General features: G+C 58.1%; 1 protein-coding gene across 1 annotated transcript; it reads left to right on the forward strand.

The window, feature by feature from the left end:
- Positions 1 to 7826: 7826 nt before the first annotated feature.
- Positions 7827 to 21912, forward strand: DENND2D (DENN domain containing 2D). Its single transcript, XM_055728250.1, has 12 exons — positions 7827 to 8016; positions 11496 to 11674; positions 12215 to 12327; positions 12420 to 12489; positions 13554 to 13631; positions 13728 to 13868; positions 15713 to 15861; positions 16021 to 16198; positions 16693 to 16734; positions 17106 to 17196; positions 17639 to 17878; positions 18901 to 21912. Exons 1-12 carry the CDS (start codon positions 7962 to 7964, stop codon positions 18960 to 18962), a joined length of 1398 nt encoding a protein of 465 aa, XP_055584225.1. The 5' UTR covers positions 7827 to 7961; the 3' UTR covers positions 18963 to 21912.
- Positions 21913 to 22575: the final 663 nt, after the last annotated feature.

Here is a 22575-nt window from a genome sequence, read left to right on the forward strand (position 1 = left end):
CTAGGACGTACGGGCAGAGAGCTCGCAGGGGCTGAGGCTGTGCCAGCCCTGCTGTCCTCAGCCTGCCAGGGGTCACCTCTACCAAGGGCTGGGGACAGCAGCTGGGGACGCCAATAAGGCTCTGTCACCACCTGCCCTGCCTGGTCCCACTCTGTGGCAGGGGAAGGCTGCAAACAGCAGCTTGAGCTTTCCCTTCTGCATTCCAGTGCTCAGAAAGGCCCAGAACGCTGCCGCCTTGTTCGGGACATTACACACTGCAGCTGCACCTGGGGGATGCAGCCAAACACCCGCCTGCTGCTGTCCCTGCGCTGTGGCAACCCCCGGGCAGCGAGCGGGGAGGCTCTACAAGAGAAGGGGAAGGAAACAGCGCAGCCCCAGGCTCCACCAGCACCAGTTTCCTTATCATTTAGTGTCAGCAAGGAGCTCAGGCATTTGCTTTTCACTGCACAAGGGCAATGTCCGCTATTCAGAGCCCAGCTTTGCTCACCTCCGTGCCAGCACTACTGGTCCCAGCAGGGCATCTAGCCCTGACATAAGGGCTTCAGGGCACCAAAACCCTGCCAGGGTGCACTGTGCCCTTGGCCAGTTACACCTCAGGCACACACTCCCGGTCTCACTCGACCTTCGGCATCCCCTTACCTCCATCAAGGACTTAAGGCCACTTTAGGTACCCTAAAGGTCATCGTTCCTCTCCAGTCCCTCCTGCATGACCAACACCGGGTGCTGACATCCCCTCTTCCCCTCCCAGCTCTCTCCTTATCTTCTCACATGCACACCCCTCCTTTCCTTGCCTTAAATGCTTTCACCTGCTCCCACACCTGCCTCCCCTCACCCTGCTCTCCCCATCCCCTCCTCCTGTCTGCATCCTTCCGCCACACACAGTCCCTGCAGAGTGCTGCCGTCTCCAACCCGCCGCCAGCGCAGCCAACAGCCCGTTTGGCTGAAAGCATCAAGGCAGCCGGGGAGCAGCACCATGTCCTGCAGCCAGGCCCCCCCCTGCCATGTCTGAGCGGTATGCAGAGGGCTGCCCCTGCCCAGGATGCTCTGAAGCAAATGGGATCAGGTCCCTTCATGGGACAGCATATCCTGGACCCATCCCACATCCCTCTCTAACCCGAGCACCTCTGTTTGGGAACCTCCCTGCTGTGTCCCCCTCCCTGGGGAATTTGCTGGATTGAGAGGGGTGGGACCATCCCCAAATCCCGGTGACTCCCTCCAGGGTCCCAGTAAACCGGGAAGGCAAACTAGTTTGGGGCTGTCCAACCGTGGCCCAGCTGCGCCCCTTCTCTGCTGCCACCAGGGAGCATCATGGGGACATTCAGTCGGGCTGTCCTCACCCTGCGTCCAGCCGAAGCCCTCCAGATACTGTGCCAAGCTCCGGGAAGATGCCGTTCCCTTTGTGACTGCTCCTTAGTGTCCCCACAGCCAGATGTGGCCCAGCCCTGCTTTGGATGCACAAGGTCGACCTGCCGCAGGGTGCCTGGGTGCTGCTCTGCTCCCTGCCCTGCCCCACCTCCGCTGTCCCAGTTCAGCACAGCGTGACACCCCTGCACCTTCCCTGGAAGAAGCATCACCCAAAGCACCTTCACCACATCTGGGCCAGGACATGGGCTTCAGAGAGCAAATGGGGTTTGAGCTGTTGACCCAATAACCTGCAAGGAAACAGCCACGGAAGAGGACGCTCCATCCTCCTCCTTGTCCCTGTGCATGTCAGCACAGGAGGGACACTGGTATTTGTGCAGGGGAAGGCCACCACCCCCAGCCTGCCGTGACCGAGGGCCACTGAGGGCCAGGGCTGAGGCTGATGGTGGCTTTTGCCATGAGCACATGCGATGGGCTCATTCCCGTCTCCTGGGGGTTAGGAGGTGGCAGAGATCCCAAGGGATCTGGGGACATGGAGGAGAGATGAGGGGTCCTGTGCCTCCCAAGCGCTGGCCCTTAGGAAGGAGGAACATTTCCTTGGCAAACAGAGCTGGATGGAGGGACCCACCGCCGGCTCTGCGGCATGAGCCCACCCTGTCCGCAGGCTTCAAATACCCTGGGATCCCACCAGGCACCCGTGGCAGGAGGCATCATTCCTGCCTGGCACCTGTAAAGCCCTCGAGGATCTTGTGGGGTGGTAAAACACCGCAGGAATGCGAAGGGACGTTGCAGGGCTCTCACCCAGCCCTGGGTGCCACTGAAGGTGAGAAGCTGATTTAATTTTACAACCTGCAAAGCCCCTGGGGAGGTGGACACGGCCAGGCTGGGCACCAGGGCTGGTGATTTTCTGTCCCTGGCAGTGTGACTTGCAAAGCGGTCAGGGCTCTCCACAAGTTCAGCTCTTCCTGCAAGCCAGGCCATGACCCACATCCCACCCCACCGCCTGGACAAGGAAACAAGCCCTCAGCGATCCCTTCTTTTCTGCTGCTTGTGACTGTGGTCACCTCCTCCTTGGGGTGCAGGAGAAGCTGATGTCCTTCTGCACCCCAAGACAGCAACCAGGACGGGTGGCAGCGGGGGACAGAGGGAGCAGCCAGGGACCGGTTATCCGATCCCAGTGGCTCCGGTGTAAACTTAGCATGGCCTTTCGGAAAGTACTTGCTGTGGCAAAACATGCAGTAAATTGCTCTTCTGAATGCCAACAATATTTTGAGATTAGCAAATCTCACCGAGCTCCTTGGGTTAAAGCTCGGTTCGGGTCATGGTTTGCAGCCCTGCCTGTTTAACTGGGGGGCTCTGGCCATGCTGGTAGCCCCCAGCCCCTGGGGATTGCACCAAGCTGCAAATGCTTCTTGTTCTTTGGAGGAGATGGGGCAAGGTGTGGTGTCAGCACTGGGTGTGGGGCTGTGGGACCCCCACACTCACACGGGTGCCCAGCCTGTGCTCCTGAGGAGCAGGACCAGCCATCTGATTTCCTGCCCTCTCCTTCCCAGCTTGCTCAGCCCAGCTTGGAAGATCCCCAATTTCTTCCTTTTTTTAATCAAGTAGCAAAGCCAGCTCCCCACCCTCTGCCCTGGCCCTCTCCAACATTGTCCCATGCTCCCCGGGGCTAGCCACCATGACCCCCAGCACCATCACCCCGGTCCCCAGTGTCCCCAGCACCCCTGGCACTGGCAGGTCACTGAACCACAGCGCTGCAGGGTGGGGATGCCCAGGACTTTGCAAAAGCCACCCAGGAGGCTGGACCCCAGTGCCACCACCTGCCTCCAGAGATGCTACGAGTCCTCCAAGCTCAGCTGAGGGCTCCTGCTGCACCAGCGCCCTGCTGAGGGGCAGAGGCGGGAGAAGCCCTTTGAACTGAGCAGAAAAAGGGGCAGCAAGTGCCTGAGAGCCCAAACCAGGCGCATCCCCAAGGAATGCTTTGCACACATCGGAGGATTAACCCCTGAAACACACCCCCACGGCCAGAACGGCCCAGAGCTGGCATTTTAGCCCAACAGGAGTTACTGGCTCAGTACGGGAGGGACTGGGGAAGTACACCTGAGGCTGGGCTCTGCAGCTCGATCCTTTCCATCTATGGATGCCCGCCTGCGAACAGCGCTGCCAGCCCAGCTGGGAGCCTGTAAACTGAGCCAGCTTTGCACCTCCTGACCATTAAACAAGCAGCCTCAGAAAGCAGGAGTTTCCCTGCACTGGGATTGCAAGGGGGCTGCAGCCCAGCACCAAGCCTCCCTGCCCACCCAAGCACCTCTGCCGAACACCACCTCCAAGAAATCCTGAAGGCGGGTTGAAATACTTGGGATTAAAACCATTAGGTGCAAGGAAAAGTGATCAGATCAGCTTTGTTTTCTAATCCCCAGGAGTTCTTCAGCCCCCTCTGAAACCATCATGCAAGAAACAGTCCCTAAAGCTTTTCTCATGCAAAAATGTGTCAAAGTCACAGACCCCTGCACCCCAGCAGTTAGAGCAGGGAGGGCTCTGGGGGACAGAGGATGCACCTGGCTAAGAAGCCATGAACTTGGTGTCCCATGCAGGTTGATAGCTCTTCTCCTTGCCCAATCTGGGACTGCATTGCTCCCGTTCATGGGCCAGTGTCCCAGCCAGCTCTCGGCCCCCCTGTCCTGACAGGTCCCCCTGCACCCACAAGCATGAGGAGGAAGAGGAGCAGGCAGAGGATGTTACACGGGCCCCCCTTTTGGGGAGCTGGGAGTGATCACCAAGCACCAAACAGGGCAGTGAGTGAAGTGTCAGCAGCACGAATGTTGCAAACACAAGTGAACTGAACCCACGCGTCCTTGGCCCAAGTACAAACCTCCCGGGAGCCAGCCAGCCAGCAAGAAGTCTCTCCGGAGAAAGGTCCCCTCTCCCACAAGGTCTCCAGGGGATGTTTCTTTGCTCTAATGCTGCCATCCAGTGGGAGAAACTCCCTGGCATGGGAAAAGCTGGAAACGGGGGCCTTGGGGTCCCCAGCCCCCGGGGGGGCATCCACCACCACCTGCCCCAGGCTGCCCTCGGGGACCTCCCTGCCAGGGATGCTGTGGCCAAACGTGAGCCTCCATCTCCAAGCCCCAGTCCCAACCCGACTGTGATGAGCAAAATAAAAACTGCTCACAAGCCACACGCTCGACCTTCTGTGGCACCTCAATGTCCTCCCAAAATGCAGCACCCAGTGAAGAGGCACTGGGATGAGGCAAGGGGCAGCAAGCTGAGCCTTCCTTGAGAGGAGGAGGAGGCTGAGGAGCTGCGGTGCAGGCAAGGAGGAAGGACACCCCGGTCCCACTGCGATGCAGCCCCACGGGATGCTCACGATGGGATATTTGCAGTCTGAACACACCACGCCTGCAGGAAGCCAAATTCCAGAGTGTATTCATCAGCACCGGGCTGCAAGGAGGGAAAAAAAACTAAAAAAAAAAACCAAAAAAAACCCCAAAAAAATCCTCCCTGGGCTTGGTTCAGGGAAGAGAAACGATTTTGGCAGCGGTGACAGAGCAGCACAACGGCGAGTGCTGCATCCGCCGTGGCCAGCAGCCCCGAGGGTCCCACAATGTGCCCATTTGTTGTCCCGGTGGGTGGCTGGCTCCCCGCAGAAAGGAGCTTTCAGTGGGAATATTCAGAAGTTCAACCTCTTTCAGCAGCGCAAGGTTTGCTGGATTGTGCGACGGACACAAAGGGACAGTGTTTCCTCGGGAGCCGGGAGGTTTTGTGGCTGGGAACACGGCTCTGAGCAGAGTCAAGGCATTATCGAGGCAGGATCACAGTCGGAGACTTGCCTTAAAGGGAGAAAGCAGAAAAGATTTGTGTATATGGGAAAAAAATCAAAGAATTTGGGGATTTCTTTTGGCTGAAGGCAGCGGCTGTTTTCCCAAGGTGACTCTGGTTTCCAGGAAATCAGGGATTTTCCTCCAGAATCCAGAGGGAAAACCCCGAACTTTTTAATTTCCCTTCATCTGGGAACAAGCTCTGTGCACAAACACATTGCCCTGTTCTCCGGGAAGCACAAATACTCTTCCACCCACTCAGGATCAGCCGGAAAATGTTCCCTGGACCAGCAGTTTTCTGATAACCCAGGACGGCAGCAGAGTCCGGGCTGGGGCAGGGGCATGTGCCGATGGGAACATGTTTGGGAAGCTCCGGCCACCTCTGCCGGCTGGCGAAGGCCATTTCTCCCGGCTGCAAACCCACCTGGCGAGGGGAAGGGGATGGGAGGTGGTGTACAATAAGAGAGGAGGGTGTTTGGTGTAGGAAGTCTGGTCTACAAATGCAACCAGCCGCATGCTGGCACTGAGGCTGAGAACGGTGCACAGCTCATCACACCGAGAGCCCCCAGCCGCAGCGGCACCCAGGAGGGCCTCTCCTGGGCGTTGGATTTCTGTGTAAGCGCTGCCCAAAACCGGCAGGCGAAACGTTAGGGGTGTGGGCAGGCTAAGGATGGGAAGAAGGAAATTTTTTTGAAGATACCACTGGTTTTAAGGAGACTTCCCTTGTTCATGGGTCTGGAGCAGTGAAACCACCCAGCAAAGCCAAGCGGCTCCGGAGGGATCCCGGCTGCGTGCCCGGGACAGGGCGACCACCGTATCGCAGCAGGAACAAACTGCCTCCCTTCCTGTGAGGAAGAGGGTGGGCAACCGGCCCCCGGCCAGCCTGGGCCAAGGCACCTCTGAGTCACCCGGAGAGGGGGAATAAATCTGCCCGGTGGAGAAACGCCAGCCCGAGGGAAGGCACAGCCCGGCCAGTGCTCCCAAACCCGACCAGTGCTCCCAAACCCAACCAGTGCTCCCAAACCCAACCAGTGCTCCCAAACCCGACCAGTGCTCCCAAACCCGGCCAGTGCTCCCAAACCCGACCAGTGCTCCCAAACCCAGCCAGTGCTCCCAAACCTGACCAGCTCCCAAACCCAGCCAGTGCTCCCAAACCCGACCAGTGCTCCCAAACCCAGCCAGTGCTCCCAAACCCGACCAGTGCTCCCAAACCCGACCAGTGCTCCCAAACCCAGCCAGTGCTCCCAAACCCGGCCAGTGCTCCCAAACCCGGCCAGTGCTCCCAAACCCGACCAGTGCTCCCAAACCCAGCCAGTGCTCCCAAACCCGACCAGTGCTCCCAAACCCGACCAGTGCTCCCAAACCCAGCCAGTGCTCCCAAACCCAGCCAGTGCTCCCAAACCCGACCAGTGCTCCCAAACCCGACCAGTGCTCCCAAACCCAGCCAGTGCTCCCAAACCCGGCCAGTGCTCCCAAACCCGGCCAGTGCTCCCAAACCCGACCAGTGCTCCCAAACCCGGCCAGTGCTCCCAAACCCGGCCAGTGCTCCCAAACCCGGCCAGTGCTCCCAAACCCGGCCAGTGCTCCCAAACCCGGCCAGTGCTCCCAAACCCGACCAGTGCTCCCAAACCCGACCAGTGCTCCCAAACCCAGCCAGTGCTCCCAAACCCGGCCAGTGCTCCCAAACCCGACCAGTGCTCCCAAACCCGACCAGTGCTCCCAAACCCGGCCAGTGCTCCCAAACCCGGCCAGTGCTCCCAAACCCGGCCAGTGCTCCCAAACCCGACTAGTGCTCCCAAACCTGACCAGTGCTCCCAAACCCGGCCAGTGCTCCCAAACCTGACCAGTGCTCCCAAACCCGGCCAGTGCTCCCAAACCCGGCCAGTGCTCCCAAACCCGGCCAGTGCTCCCAAACCCAACCAGTGCTCCCAAACCCGACCAGTGCTCCCAAACCCGGCCAGTGCTCCCAAACCCGACCAGTGCTCCCAAACCTGACCAGTGTTCCCAAACCCGGCCAGTGTTCCCAAGCGGAGTTGGGACAAGCCATGGCCTTGGGGATGAGAGCACGGTGGCACCATCAGGGCGGCTCAGCGGGCCCCATCCCACTGCACAGGGGGGGACGGTCAGTGTCCCCCCAGCCCTGCAGCACTGCACTGGGCACATCCCTGGCACCAGCGGGGTCCGGGGGCCAAGGGCTTGGGGGGGGGCGCAGGGCTCAGACGGGGGGTGGGGAGGGGGGGTGTGCAGGTTTGGGGCAGGGCAAAGCCACCCCTTATCCCCAGGGTCCCTGCTTCGTTTCCCACCCTGCCGTGCCCTGCGCGGGCTGTGCCGGGCTCCCCACCGGGATGCCCAGCTCCATTTCCAGGGGTGCTCAGCTCCCCCGTGCCCGGTGCTCCCGGTATCTCTGTGCCCGGTTCTCCCGGCTCCCCCGTGCCCGGTTCCTCCTGGCATCCCCGGACCCCGGGGTGCTCCCTGCTCCCCCATTCCCGGTGCCCCCGTGCCCGCTGCTCCCGGGGCAAGCCCCCATGGCCGGTTCTCCCGGTTGCCCGGGCCCCCCGGGGCCTCCCCGTGCCCACGCGCCCCCGCTCCCGGGGCGGGTTCGCGATGCCCCGGCCGGTGCCAGGTGCTCCCCGCTCCTCCTCCGCTCCCCGCCCCGGCCTGGCCCGGCCCTCCCCCGGGAAAGCGAAAGCGCGGCGGGCGGAAGCCGAGCGCTCCCCGCCGGGCCGCTCCGCACGGGGCCGCTCCGCCTCCGCACCGGCGCCGCTCCGCACCGGGGCCACCATGGCTTCCATCGGCAGCTTCTTCCGACGGAGCCTGCGGCGCTCCGGCCGCAGAGGTGAGGGTCGGGAGGGGCCGCCGGGGAGCACCGCCCTGCGCCGGGCTCCGGGAGGGCCGGTGCCGGTGTCGGTGCCGGTGCCGGTGTCGGTGCCGGTGCCGGTGTCGGTGTCGGTGCCGGTGTCGGTGCCAGCCCCAGGACGGCGGCTGCGGGAGCCGACGGCTGCCGTCGGAGCGGGGACTTTGCCCGGCGGCGCAGCGCGGCCGCGCCGGGTGGGACCGACCGGGGCTCCGGGGAGCGACACCGGCAGCGGCAGCGGCACCGGCAGCGGCAGCGGCACCGGCAGCGGCAGCGGCGCGCTGGCCCCCAGCCCTGCCCGTAGGCGCTGCGGAGCCCAGCCTGGGCCGCCAGCCCCCGGCGGTCACCGCATCTCCCGGGGCTCGCCCCAGCCCCCAGCCGTGCACCCCCTCCCCGGGAGCTGCACCCCACCCCGGGAGCCCACCCCGTCCCGGAGGAGTGTGCCCCCTCCCCAGGGGTTCACCCCCTCCCCGGGGCAGCCCCTCCCACCACAGCCCCCTAAGCTTTCCCAGCCCTTTGCCCACCACGGGCGGCATTGCGGGGCTCCGAGCGAGGGCACGGTGCCCCCCAGGCAGGCCAGTGCTGCGGGCAATGGGTCCTTGGGGATTTGTGAGTTTTTCCGAGCTACGGGATGGATTCTCGGCGTTCCCTGGCCCACCGCATCTCAAGCCTTGGGGCAACCTGTGGCTTTGGGGGGGTCACTGCAACACCACCCTACCCCCCGTCTGTTTTGTGCTGGCTGGCTCTGGCCCTGGGTGCGATGAATGTGGTTTGGAGCTCAGCAGGAGAGGTGTGAGAACACCGAAGCCGTTTCCTCTCGACCGGGCAGGTGGGCGGCTGCGCACCGGATCAGCGCCACAAACCTTCGTGCCAGGCCAGGAGATTCCGGCACACCGCAGCAGCCCGGGACTTTTCCAGGAGGAAAGAAACAGGTTGTGCCGCATCGTAGCGTGGGGCTCAGCCCTCGGCTGATAAGGAAACCCGGCTCTGGTCAGGGAGGCTGTTCGTGCAGGAAAATGTGTTTTTGTTTTACCACTGGCAGCTGCGGTGCCATGTCTGCGTGGGCTGGGGTGCACTGCGGCAGCCTTTGCCCTCTCCGTGCCCGGCACAGGGGCGGGTGAAAATCCTCAGCACCAGCAGCCCCCTTCCATCCCAGAGCTGCGTGGGCCCCCCTGGCCACCTGGATCATTCTCCTCCTTGCTCCTGCTGCTGGGGGGACTGTGGGGTGGTCCCCAAGTCTTCCCACTTGGGCTATGCGAAAGTTGGACAAAGCTCTTGTGACAGTGGCTCATGCTGCCGGGACACATGTGGAACTGGGAATCCTGCCGGTTTTGGGGAGTGCTGGAACCCCTGATGCCACATTAAACCCATCTGACGCTGCGTGACGGTGCATGGTCCTGTACATCCCCAGAGCTCGTTTTCCAGCCCAGGGGTGGGGTGTTACGGTCTCAGGGGGATTTAGGCTCTGCCAATGAGGGCTTTGTGGCCAGACCTGGTGCAGGGGAGCGCTGTTGGGTGACACCACGCTTTTGGCAGGGCTCGCCACACCGGCTCGCTGCAGGCAGGCCCGCGGGTCCAGCTGCAAGGGGCAGAGCCGCAGCCTGGCACGACTGGCCTCCCTGGAGCAGCGGGTTGTACTTGGCTGTTTGAAAACCCCATGGACAAGATGCAAATCCAGCCCTTGCTTGAGAGTGCATCTTCTGTTCTCTGAAATGCAGGACGGGACTGGATAGGCAGGATTCAGCTGGCCTTTCACCCTACCCTGGCAAGCTGCGATGGGAAAACAACAGACACGGGTGCCCAGCGAGGATGGGGGATGCCGGCAGCCCTCCTTGCTGCACAGCCTGGTTCCAAGAGGTCCTGGCCCCGTAGGTGAGACTGGACTGAAGCCATTACTGGAGCATCCCAGGGAGCGGCAGGAGAAGCAAAGAGCATCTTGTCAACCTTTTTTCCCTGGCCTGGGGCTCCTTGCTGAGCTGCCATCCAGGTGATCCCTGCTGAGGACAAACCAGAGGTGTCTGCAGCTGGGTCTCATCCTCAGGATGCTCCTGGGCTTCCCCCTGCTGCAAAGGGACCTCTTTGGGATGACTTGCACCTTGCCAAGAGGAAGGACTTTGCATGTGGAGGTGGAGCAGCCTCAGGGTGCACACGGGTGAGGCTTCGTGCATCTCCCCACCCCGACCTGGAAAAGGCGTTTCTGGTCCCTGGGAATGGACATCCCATGATGGGACTGTGAGTGTCACCTCCTCGGATGAGCTTTCTGCTCCTGTTGGCCCATGATGACCTAGAGCAAAGGCTGGAAAGTTGTTTCCAGACTAAAAGAGGTGGCTACGGAGCCAGAGGGATACGGGGATGGGTTGTCCACCAGCACTGCTTTTGGAGGAGGATGTCATGCACCGGGGAAGAAGGACGATGGGAGCAGCCGGCCATGGCCAATGCCTTGCCCTGCCAAACTGCAGCACAAGTAAAAGAGCCCAGAGCCAAACTCCAGGATGTGGAGACAAATTGCAGGAGTTGGTTATTTCATCCAGCCACACAATTGTTTTCCTGCCTGTTATTCCTAGGAGCAGCTCAAGCATTTCTGTTCCCACCATAATCAGAGACAAGACCAAGCCCAGGACAGTCTCAGGGCCCGGGACCGGGGGTTTAGAGTCATAAGCAGCTGCTGGGAGAGGGCAGAGCTGCGGCACAGCCTGGCTCCAGCCTCCCGTCGGCGTTCAGCTCCTCTCCTTCCCAGCCTCCGGGGCTCACTGCCCCACCATGACCATCCCAGCACCCTTGGCGATGCCGGCTTGGGCGCCTTTCACTCTTCTTTCTAGTTTTTCAAGTTATGATGGCTTACGCTCGCCAGCCATCCTCCCCACCTGCCCAAACAAGAAATGGGATGTAATCTCAGGGAACTGCTATACTTTGGGAGCTGTGGTTTAGGGAATACCCTCGAGCATCTCATTTGCAATCAGCAGTTCCCAGGACTGAGGACATCTGGCAGGGAGAGGTTGGGATTCATCTTACTGGAGCCTTTGGAGGTGCTCAGACAAGATCTGTGCTGTTTGTTTGCTTGTTTTTCCCCCTAAGGGAATAAGATTAGCTGCTATAAAAGCATTCCCACACCTTCCCGCAGATGCTTTCTGCAGAGACTGTCTGCTTTCCACTGTCACACATGCTGGCTTCGCTCTGGGCATCCGTCCTTCTGCCCCTGATGGAATGGGGCAAAGCGGGGCTGGGAGTGTCTGATGGCAATTTGATTTTCCCCAGAAGACTCATAAAAGCCGTTTTGCCTTTCTGTGTCCCCAGCTGTTCACTGCCAGGGACCGAAACACCCTGTGCACCAGGTGCCAATTCCTTCCAGCCACTTTGCCCTGCTCCTGCGTCGCTCTGTGACTCCTCTCCTGCCCTCGGGACAGCTCCCACCTTTCATTCACTCTGCTCTGTTTTTCTGTTTGGTTGGTTTTTGGCTACAGAAGCAAAAGTGGACGCCTCTGCTGCAGAAAGCAACCCCGCACGGGTGCCGCAGAGGCCAGGAGAACGGAGCTCTGTCTATTCTGCTGGGCAGTTTTTCTTCGAGTACCTGGTGGTGGTGTCACTGAAGAAGACATCAGACGGACATTACGAACCCAAGATAACCTACCAGTTCCCAAAGGTATTTACTCCCATCTTTACAGGAAGATGAGTTTTCCAAATTGAGAGAAAAAGGGATTGTTGCTGCTTCCCCATCACTAGAGCCAGGGGAGGAGACAGAAGAATACCCTGTGCCCTGCAGATGCAGACCCAGACCCCAGGGCTTTGCCTGCCATGGGTTGGGGTTGCTGGGACCTGCCGGTCCTTCCCTGTGGTCTGAGCCCAGGGCCACAAAGACCAGGAGAAAAATCTGAGGGGTGCTCACTGTCCCCCTATCCCAAAAGGGGAGACCACAGCAGTGAAATCACACCCTGGGGAGGTGGCACAGGAGGAGACCCCAGGTTCGCAGAGGGGGCCCTGGGTGCCTCTGCTTTGCCCCATTATCCATGGGGTAAAAGAGTCAAAAATTGGATTTTTTGGGAGATGCTTGTCCAGGGATGTGCAGGCACCTTCTGCTTTGGTCTGAGCTGGGGGCTGCTTTGGAACACACCCCATCCCACCCCATCCCCTGGGACTATAGGCACCCTCCAGCACCCTGACTCTTGGCATCATTTCATTCCAGCGTGAGAACTTGCTGAAGGGCCAGAAGGAGGAGGAGGAACGCCTCTTGCAAGCCATCCCCCTCTTCTGCTTCCCTGACGGCAACAACTGGGCCCCCGTCACCGAGTTCACCAGGTACCTACCCCGTTGCGGGGTCTCGGCAGTGGTTGCCCACCCCTGAGGGCTGCAAGGGCCGTCCCGACCCCACACATTGTCTCTCCTTGCAGCGAAACCTTTTCTTTCGTCCTGACCAATGTGGATGGCAGCAGGAAGATCGGCTACTGCAGGCGGCTGCTGGTGAGAGCATCCCACCGCCCCACCGCCCATCGCTGGGTCGGTGCTGGCCATGCCACCCCATCCCCATGGTGGGACATGATGCCTTCTGCCATGCCCAGAGTACAGCTCTTGGGCATGTGCCTTAGAAAGCCACTCACCTTGACGAAGATGATGACAAGGGGGTTCCCAAAGGATTTTTTTGGAGCTTTCTTCTGCTGAGGCATCATCTGGGTGCTGGATGGAGGAAAGCAGTGCTGGCTGTAGCCCAGGGCTGGTCTGAAATGCAGCCAGGAGATGCAGCAGTTGGGAGGTGCCGTTCCCTGTACCAGTGGTCGCTGCCACCCCACCAATCTCCTGCAGCTTCCCTGGCTCCTTTTCCCTGGCCGCAGTGCTCAGGGTGGCTGCAAACCCCACTCAGGATTGGGATGGGGATGTGTTCGTGCCCATCCAGGTGCCAAGAGCCTGGTGCCCTCAGCCCCATCCCCAGAACCTGCTTCTGAACGGGGGCTGCCTTTCTCAGCTCATGCATTTGGCCAGCTCGGGGGGCTGCGAGGTGTGATGGAGGTCTTCCTTGGCTGCTGATTTATGCACAGCCTGCTTAAATAGGGCCATAAAGCCGCAGGGCCATACGCCACAGCTTGGTGATTTGCTGGACCCCACCACCCTTGCACTCCCTGGGGAACTTGCCCACTTCTGGAGCCAGGGCTGAGCTCTGGCTGTTTGGACTGCACGTCTGGAGCGCTGCAAATGGACCCAGGATGGTCCAGTTGGAAAGGGAAAAAAAGCCTGGGCACTCATCTCGATGGTCCCCGTTCCAGCAGGAGGCAGGATTAGCCCCAAGGATGGTGGGGCAGGACATCTCAAAGGACGTGTGTCAGGGGGAGGAAAGTTTGGGAATATGCCATTGCCTTCTCCGGACACCCTCTGCTTTTACAGCATCAACTGCATCCTTGGCCTGAGCTCCAGCTCTGAAAATCCCCAGCGGGTGATCGGGTATTTTAGCAGGAGAGAGTGGGGCTGGGGGGGATCTCTGGGGAGAGAGTGAGGGTGGACGATGCTCCAACACTTTTCCCATCCTCTTCCAGCCATCCGGCCGTGGCGTCCGCCTCCCTGAGGTCTTCTGCATCATCAGCTGCCTGGGCTGCTTCGGGCTCTTCTCTAAGGTAGGGATGTGGTGGCACCACCTGGCACGGCGCTGGCCCAGGCTGCCACTCTGTTGCCTGCTGGGGTTTCCCAGCTCATTTTTTTTTCTCCCCCAGATCCTGGATGAGGTGGAGAAGAGGCGCCAGATCTCCATGGCTGTGATTTACCCCTTCATGCAGGGCCTTCGGGAATCACCCTTCCCAGCTCCAGGGAAAAGTGTCACCATTAAAAGCTTCATCCCTGAGTCAGGCACAGAGGTTGGTAGGGGTCTCGGGGGCTCAGCGGCCCCTCCCGGGCTGCTCTGATGTGAGGAGCCTGGGCTATCTCTGGGATCATCCTCCCCATCTGCAGCACCCATAGGTGCTCACTGGAGCAGTGGGTGGTGGGTCAGGCTGCTGGGGGCCTCCTGCCCTGGGAACATGGGTGCCACCTCCCTCCTGGTCCAGGAGGAGAGCAGCAAGCAGTGAGGATGAGGATGGAGCCCACCCACAGGTGATGCTGCCCCATCTTCGCAGCTCCCTCAGCCTCGGGCTGGAGCCGCCAGCACAAAACTTCCCGGACGCTGTTTCCGAACGTGCCGGTGCTTGTCCGAGCAGGGCAGCACGCCGGGGCTGGAGCGGAGCTGGCTGCACCCCGCTGGACCCCGCGTTCACACCTCGGGGTGCAGCAGGCAGGGCTGCTGGGGTGCGTGGGGGTGCCGGGGCTGTCGTGGGGGTGTCATGGGCTGCAGCCTCCCCTCGGCACCGTGGTGCTCAGTTCTCAGCCTCGACACTCACCCCAGTTCAGCATGATGAGCGAGCAGCCGCAGCGGCACAGGCATGCAGCGAGCCCAGCCCTCACCTGTGGAGAGGAGATCTGACACGGGCACAGCGCCCGCGGGGCTCCTCTCGCCCACGCACGGCCCAGGCTCGCACGGGCAGAGCCTTTTACTTGGCTTTTTCTTCCTCTTGTGGCAAAGCTGGGGTAGAAAAATGGGTAGGGTCTGCCCCGGCACTGGACAAAATAACCTCAGTGCTGAGCACCCCAGGGTTGCATCCTGCCAGGGTGGGTCTGAGAGCAAGACCCCTCTTCCTTAGTACAATTTAGCAGCCAGCTGTCGAATTGCAAGAGATTTCTTCATCCAGGAAGGCTTGTGCAAGGGTTTGCAGGTTGCTCAACGCCCTGGCTGTGGGCCAGGCCGCGTGGATGGCGGCTGGGGGTGATGGGGAAGGAGGCTGCACCAGGGCGTTCTTCGAAAGAGCTGCACTTTGGGGCTCTGGGTGGGGGTGAAAGCAAGTCAAGGAGATCAGTGAGAAAACAGGGAAAAGGGGTGAAAATAAATCCTGGGTACTGTATGGGCTGGGAGCTGGGGATTGTGCAGGATTTGTGCTGGAATGGGGCTGCGGAGCCCAGCCAAGCCTTATGCTGTTGGCTGGGAAGATGCTGCATTGCTGGCAAGGTGGCCTGGCACGTGGAGGGGGGGGATTTCCCCCCCCTACAGCTGAGGAGAGGGGCCAAGCCTTCTCATGAGCTGCACAGTCCTATTAACCCTTCAGCGGTCACCGTCCCAGGGCTGCCTGCAGCACAGCAGATGTTTCGACCAGGTTTGGGAGACTCTTGTCAGCAGGACAGACAGGCCACCTGCAAATACCCGGCAGGTAACTCACTTTTGGGCCATCCTGGCTAGGAACAGGCGAGCTGGCCCTGCCAGGGAGGCTTTTGAGGAAGCTTTTGTGGTTTTCATAGCAAAAGTCATGCCCTCATCCCTCCTGCCTTTCCTGGAAGCTGCTGCTCACAGATGAGCTGGCAGACACCAAGGCGGGGGTACGTCCCTCTCCATCTCCTACCAGGGACTTGTGAGCGCTGAAGAAAAGAGGCATTTTGGTTAAAAATGCAGAGCCCAAACCAGTAAAGCCCACGGCGCACATCACTGCTGGCTTCCCCTGCATCCTCAGCGCTGCACAGCCCAAACCTCCAAGCAGGACAAGATGAGGTTTGTCCCTTCCAGAGGGACAAACTCTGGGTCATTAATTACTCCCACATCACCCTCGTGGGGGGCCAGGGGGGCGCGGGGGGGGTGTTGTACCTCCTAAGCTGGGTTTTGGTGGCTCTCCCTCGGCAGCTCATCGAGCTCACGCGGCCCGTGGATGCCCACCTGGAGCACGTGGAGTTTCAGGCTCTGCTCCAGCGGCTCAGCCCCCACCTCATCCTGCACATCTTCGCCTCCGCTGTGCTGGAGCGACGGCTTATTTTCCTGGCAGAGGAGCTGAGGTGAGTCCTGATCTGTTTATTTAAAAAAAACAACCAAACAAACAATAAAACCCCTTGAAGGAGCGCAGGATGCAGCTCAGGTTGGGGTGGGATATTCCCTCGAGGGGTGAAATCACCTTTCCTCATGCAATGCCCCCATGGTGGCTCCTTGTCCTGCAGCGTCCTGTCGCAGTGCATCCACGCAGTGGCTGCTCTCCTCTACCCCTTCACCTGGGCTCACACCTACATCCCCGTGGTCCCCGAGTGCCTGCTCGACACTGTCTGCTGCCCCACACCCTTCATGGTTGGCATCCAGATGCGGCACCTGGAGCGGGTCCTGGACCAGCCGATGGAGGAGGTATTTCAACCGGGTGGGGGAAAGCATCTGGATGGAGCCAGCGGTTAGCCTGTGACGCTGGGTTTGGGTTGGCTCCGAGGCTGGAGGCTCTGGTTGTGCCCTTTCCCCATCCAGGAAGGCTGGAGATTGGGGCTTCTCACATCTCCTTTCCTGCTGGCACCTGGGGCAACACCTCTGCATCCCCCTGGGTGCTGCCAGCCACCCCAGGACCCACAGCCCTGCCCTGGGGGGCTTGGGGAGCTGCTGTTGGCCAGGCTGCCTGTTGGCATCATCCCAGCCTTGCAGAAGTGGGGATAAGCCACCAAGCCTGCAGCAAACACGGTCTCTGGGGGATGCCCTGGTACCCCCTGCCCACGTCCCTCTAGCACAGAGGGGCTGATCCCTCTCCTGCCACCCTCGCGGGCTGCGGACACACTGGTCTGATGGCAAAACGGGTGGGATGGAGCCCAGATGCCTTGGTAGGGCTAAACACATCGCTCTCTGCTCTCTTCCAGGCTCTGATAGTTGACCTCTGCGAAGGAAAGATCCTCCAGGCGGTGGGTCCCCCTGCGCAGGGCGCGGGGCTGCGGGTGGGCTCGCTGGCCTGGGTGGTCCTGGGAAGGGCCCCTTTCCCCTCGGTGCCAGCTACCACATTTGGGGGGCAGACACACCTCAGTGTCACCCATCCAGGGGGAATGTCCCATGAAGGGATGTCTCCGACCACTGCAGCTGCCTTGTCGTGAGCCAGAGCAGCAGGGTCCCTGTGCTGGTCATCCCACTCCCTGCATCGCTGCAGCAGCCTGCAATGATAATTAATTAATGAGTTCTGCAGAAAGCCCCACTGATGGGCTGCACCAGCTGCTGGTCACGGCCACCTGAGCTGGGTTCCCACCGGTGCCGGGTCCTTCATGGCCCCGTTGCCTTCCAGGTCGGCGATGAGGAGGAGATCTTGCCCATCAAGCTGCAGAATGAGATGCTGACATCTCTGAACAGGCACAACAACAACAACAACATACACAGTAAGGACATCCCTTTATATATGTGTAAAACACACACAAGCTGCCCTCCACAGATGACTGGGGCCCTCAGCAAAATGATTTTCCTAATAGGACCTGGCCTGGGATGTTTCTGCCCCCATTTGCAACAAAATGCCACCACAGGAGGGAAACCCTTTGGCCTTTCCCCTGTCCTGTGAAACACGAGAGCAGGAACAACTAATTCTGCTGAAAAAAATCAGGTTTTGCTGATATTTGGCCCACAAAGGTGCCACCACCTTGGAAAGCAAACACAGCCAGTGCTCCCTCAGCAAGATCAGTCTGATCTTTGTTTACTGGCAGAGGGAAGTTTTAAGCCATTTCATGGGATGGAAGCACAGACTGTGGACCAGCCAGGTTAAAATAAGCCTGTCCTTTCTGGTTCAGAGGTCCCACCCCACCTCTTGTGCTCCGTGTCCTCTTCCAGCATCCGAGCAGGTGAACACGCTTGTCTCTGAAGCCTTCGTGCAATTCTTCGTCCGAATGGTTGGCCACTACCCCTCGCACATCAAGTGGAGTAAAAATGGCTCGGGCACCTTCCAGGAGCGAGCCTTCTGCAAAGCCATCACCTCCAAAACCAGCCGCAAGTTTGTGAAGAAATTTGTGAAGACGAACATGTTTGCCCTATTTATTGAGGAAGCAGAAAAGAGCAGGATCCCACAGGAAGGTAAACAGCCCCCTCTCCCCTTCCCGCTTTGGCTGGGTGAGCTCTGCAAGTCCTGGGCTATTAGGGGAAGGGAAAGATGCCCTGTGCCCGGAGAGGGATGCAGCTCGAGGCTGAGGATGCTCAGGGCAGCGAGTAGAACCCATGTGCTCTCACGAGCTGCATTTCTCTGTCCCTGTCAAGCGATCAAAAAAAAAAATCCCTGGGCTCATTTTAGATCTTGTTGCTTGACCAGGAACAGGGCAGGCTTGCTGAGAGCTCAGCATTTCGGCAAACATGCCAGTAGCAGCGCAAATATTTGGCTTGGATGCAGGCAGCAGCTGGGAGCTGGCTCCTGCCTGCAAGCCCTGCCTCATCCCTGCCACCAGCTTGGGCACAGACCTGCGGCCGCTGGGCTGGTCCTTCCCCTTCCCGGGGATGTACAGGGCACTGGGCAGAGCTGAGCCTCCTCCCAGCCCAGGACAAGGACAGACAGGGTGACGGGGGTTGAGGAAGCCACCCAAACCTTCCACCAGTGGCCAGGGACATCCTGGCCCGGCACTTGCCACCCCCAAGGTGGCCAAGGTCTCCAGCCCCCCTGCAGCCCGTCCAGGGGGCTCGAAGCCCAGCACGACTTTGGTCGCCGCTCACTCTGCCCTTTTAGGTCAGGTTTGATCAGGCAGACACGGACCTGGGTCTGCCGGGGTTGGGGGAGAGGGATGGCACAACCCCAGCCCTCCCATCGCATTCCCAGCCTCTGTCACCTTCTCGGCTACCCACATCCCCAGGGTCTCCTGCTCTTGCTCTCCCTTGGTGCTTGGAGAGGAACCACAAAAACTGGAGTGAGCACAAGGGTTAAATCCTTACACTAACCCAGCATAATAAAGCTCTTTTTGGGTGGGTGAGAGGGGTGGGAGCGATCGCAACCACCCCCTGGGTGCAGTCACCCACAGCCCAGCCGCCTGGCTCCCGGGGGGCACGCGCGCTCCCCAGGACGCAGCATCCCCAGCCCCAGCGCTTCACCAGCAGCCTTCTCTCATCCACAGCGTATTTCCAGCAGAAAATAGCAGAGTACCACGAACAGAAGAAGCACCGACGGGACTCCTGAAGTCCAGCCTGGGAACACGGGAGCAGGGCTGGGACCGTGCAGGTCCCCGCCAGCAGCACTGTGCTGCGCAGGCTCCACAGCACGCCGGACTCCGCTGGGTCTGTCCACCCGTTCTTGCCCATCCGTGACTCATGAGATGCGTGGGCAGCTCCAAACACCAATTTCTACCCTTTCTTTTTTCCTCAGGGCATCGCTGCACTGGAAAACTCTTTTGCACAGAGCTAGCAAGTAGGCTGTGATTTCTTTTCCAATCCTGCTAGCAACAGGGATGAACCGCCACCGGCGGTCCCATCAAAGGTCGTAGAGTAATGGTTAGAGAGAAAGAAAGAAAGAAAAAAAAAAAAAAAGGTAGGAAATAGTGCTGTTTTTAATTAAAACAAACCTAGGTTTTGCAAATAAGTAACATCCTATTGAACAAGCTTCCGAGGTTTCTATTATTAACTGTTTCACTTTATTTTCTATCAAGAGATGTTCATTGTTAAATACCAGCAGGAACGGTTGCGGTGGATTTTAGCAGTTTCCTCTACAGCAGCTGTCTGCTTCACTGGTACCACTTGGAGCCCAGTTTAGCTCTTTAAAGAAACAAAAAAATTCTTTTCCAACAGGTTATTTATTTGTGCTGTAAGCAAACTGTGAAGGCCACAGGGCTGTGTCGGGTAGGAGAGGGAAACAGCTGAATGACAGCTTTGGGCAGGGAGGAAGTATTTGTTAAATCCAGTAGTAAAACATGTCGACATCCTCCTCATTTCTGGTTTTGACGCCAACTTCTTTCAAAACCCTGCAGTTCATTGAAGCACTGTCTGAAATGTGATGCTTGCCGCAAATATAAAGCTAAATAATGGTCCTCCCCCATTCCTAATGCACTCATCCAGGGAATAAATATTTCAGCAGGGGAGGCTGGTGCTGGCTGCAGCACTGCCCGGTTCCTTCCCACACTAACTGGGGCCAGACACTTCTCTCAGCAAGGGCTAGAGGCAAAGGCGAGAGCTTCATCCTCCTCCCCGGGATGTTACAGCCAAGCTGCCACATCACTCGGTACCCACCAGACACGTGCAATTGTTATCAAAAATACAGGTTAACACAACTTTCGCAGTGGTACCAAACGCCGCGGTGAGAGATTTTACATAAACACTAAAAAAGCATCAGGATGTCTGCCAGGCAGCTTCGGCTTTCAGAGCTGTTGAACATCTAACGAAAACAAGACAGCTGTAAAGGGCATTTATTTTAGAAGTAACTATCGGTGCAGTCATGCACAAACGCAACACAAACCGAGGGTGCAAACTGGACAGCAGCAGAACGCTCTAGCCCTGCCGAAAGAAAAGGGTTGATTTCTGTCCAGCCCTCCCCGTGTCTTTGTAGGGGGGAACAATAATTATTTATTGGGGGGGGGGGGAAGGCTATTTTTGGCACTGTGGGTATTTTCTCTGGCTCCACAAGTTCCCCCTCATTGGCAGAGAGAGGGTTAGTGGTTTAACTACAGGAACTTCAAGGTTAGTGGTCTTTTTCTGTGTTGTTTTTTTGTTTTCGTGTTTGGTTTTTTGGTTTTTATTTGGTTTTTTGAGTTTTGTTTGGTATTTTGGGGGGGGGGGGGGGGGGTATTTGAAAAAGCTCACCTGCCAGCAGAAAATTTTGTATGCAAAATCAAGGGCACGTACCAAGAATTGATCCTTTTCAAAAGACTGCTTGCCTCTGCCTTCTCCTGCTTGTTCACTATCGTTTTGAGAAGGTGCTGACCTTTTTTGTTCCAAAGCGTTAAAACGGTCTGAGAAAACTGGAAGTGGTCCTGGCTGTGGTAGTAGCTTTTTAGAAAAGAATTAGAAATCATGTAAGGGACTGGGTTGTGGGGTTGCTTCACTTTCTATTACATTTTTCTCTGGCAGGAAGTATTCTTTAGCTGCTGAAAACATACACAAAAAAACAGCCCTTAACTTTTTTTTTAAAATAAATGTTCAAATGTAGCCAGTGCTACAGGTGTCAGCAAGGGTTAACTACAGTGAGTTAGAAGGGTTGGTGCTACTGTGAGTGACCACTGGTCAAAGAACAGGTTGAAATAGGATATTAAATTACTTAAAGCACTTTTCCTTTCAGTATTGTTATGGAAAAAGGGACCTAGATCCACTCCCTGTGACCAGCCCAGGGAAGAATCCCTTGGGAAGCACATTGGCTCTTCACTCAGTTTCTCAGTTGGCTACAGGGAGACAAAAGGAGCAGGTTCAGAGCAACAGGAGCAACTGGGCACTTCCCTGGCACTAACTTCACTCCCCACCATCCAGCAGCAGCTTCAGAGCTACAGGTGGTGGCCGAAGATGCTGGAGAGAAAGAAAACAAGCCCAGGGGCATGACCTAGCCCAGGGCCTCCAAATCCCCCCCCACGCTCCTCTCCCATCTTTCCCTTTAATTACGCTGTTGCTCTTCCTGACAGCTCTGTCCTCCTTTCCTAAGCCTGTGTGACTAATGTTGATCCTGATCAGCAAGTTTAAAGGGTTTCTTGAGTTGGGTTGGCCTGAACATTGAAATGCAGCTTGGTATTATCATGCCTGCTTACTCACCTGACTGGTGCAATCTGGCAGGAGCTCTGGTGCCCTCCCTTTAATGCCCAGAGGGTGGCCAGACTGCCTAGGGAAGCATGCACATCACATGGTGAAGAAAGAAGACACCGTCCTGGAAAAGCAGATGCTGAATAAAATACCCTGTTTATTTCTTTGAACTCCATCTGCCTCTCTTAAACTACCTGCTTGTCGGTGAGGCACTGCATTTGCTGCTAGAGACACTGGGCTAAAAACTGAGCTGGTGTTGGCGAGGAGCAGGGACGCATCCAGCTGGGCTCAGGTCACATTGAAGCGTATCAGCAAAACTTGCAACGTATTCTTAAATTCTTCTTCCTGTTCAAGATTTGTCTCACACGTGATCTAAGTCTACAACAGTAAATAAAACAGTGCCAAGAAATGTTTCCCTGAACTGGAAAGTGCTCATTTATTCTGCTAAATTGTTAACATAGTTCCCAGCATAGTATTAGTCAGCTCACGCTCGTGCAAACAACTCCCAGGCACTGTTGGGGAGTCAGCTCAGGAATCGCTCCCAATTTGTGGTTCAGTTCCTGCTACGCAGCTGCCCTGCTTGGAAGATAAGTTTCACGTTATGGCATGTGTCACCCTCTGCCACCTGGCCTCAGTGCCAGCAAATAGTCCTGGGCATATTTAACCTCCCAGAGTCAACGCAGTCGTCATTGCTAAGTGCCCTCAGCCTGCTCCCGTGCGGTAACACACACAGCTCCCACCTCAGATCGCTTCCCACCCGGCTATAACCCCTGAAAACTGCTGCAGGCTTCACCTCCTGCTCTCTGGAAATAATTAAATTTCTCTGCAACTCCGTTCCAAACTCAAAGATGGGCACAGCAGCACTGGAGGTACCTTGTGCATGCAGGGTAGGAAGGGAAGAAGAGAAAAATACCAGTAGGAAGCAAAACCAACACTTAGATGAGACAGAAACAGGCCCTGTGGTTTCTTTTCTGTTAAACTCCTTGCCAAAGCAAGGGAATTCCTTCTACCAGTTCCTGGGAATTTCTTTTACCAGTTCCTAAAGAGGCAACAGTCCAACACCAAGTGGAAATTTT

The sequence above is a fragment of the Falco cherrug genome, chromosome 16 (assembly GCF_023634085.1).
Source record: "Falco cherrug isolate bFalChe1 chromosome 16, bFalChe1.pri, whole genome shotgun sequence".
NCBI classification, from domain to species: Eukaryota; Metazoa; Chordata; class Aves; order Falconiformes; family Falconidae; genus Falco; species Falco cherrug.

Excerpts from the sequence above, each read along its gene's own strand:
- DENND2D (XM_055728250.1), top strand. The coding sequence starts at position 7,962 with ATGGCTTCCATCGGCAGCTTCTTCCGACGGAGCCTGCGGCGCTCCGGC. Across the intron at positions 11,675-12,214 it reads TAACCTACCAGTTCCCAAAG|CGTGAGAACTTGCTGAAGGG; the intron begins GTATTTACTCCC and ends ATTTCATTCCAG. Across the intron at positions 16,199-16,692 it reads TGGACCAGCCGATGGAGGAG|GCTCTGATAGTTGACCTCTG; the intron begins GTATTTCAACCG and ends GCTCTCTTCCAG.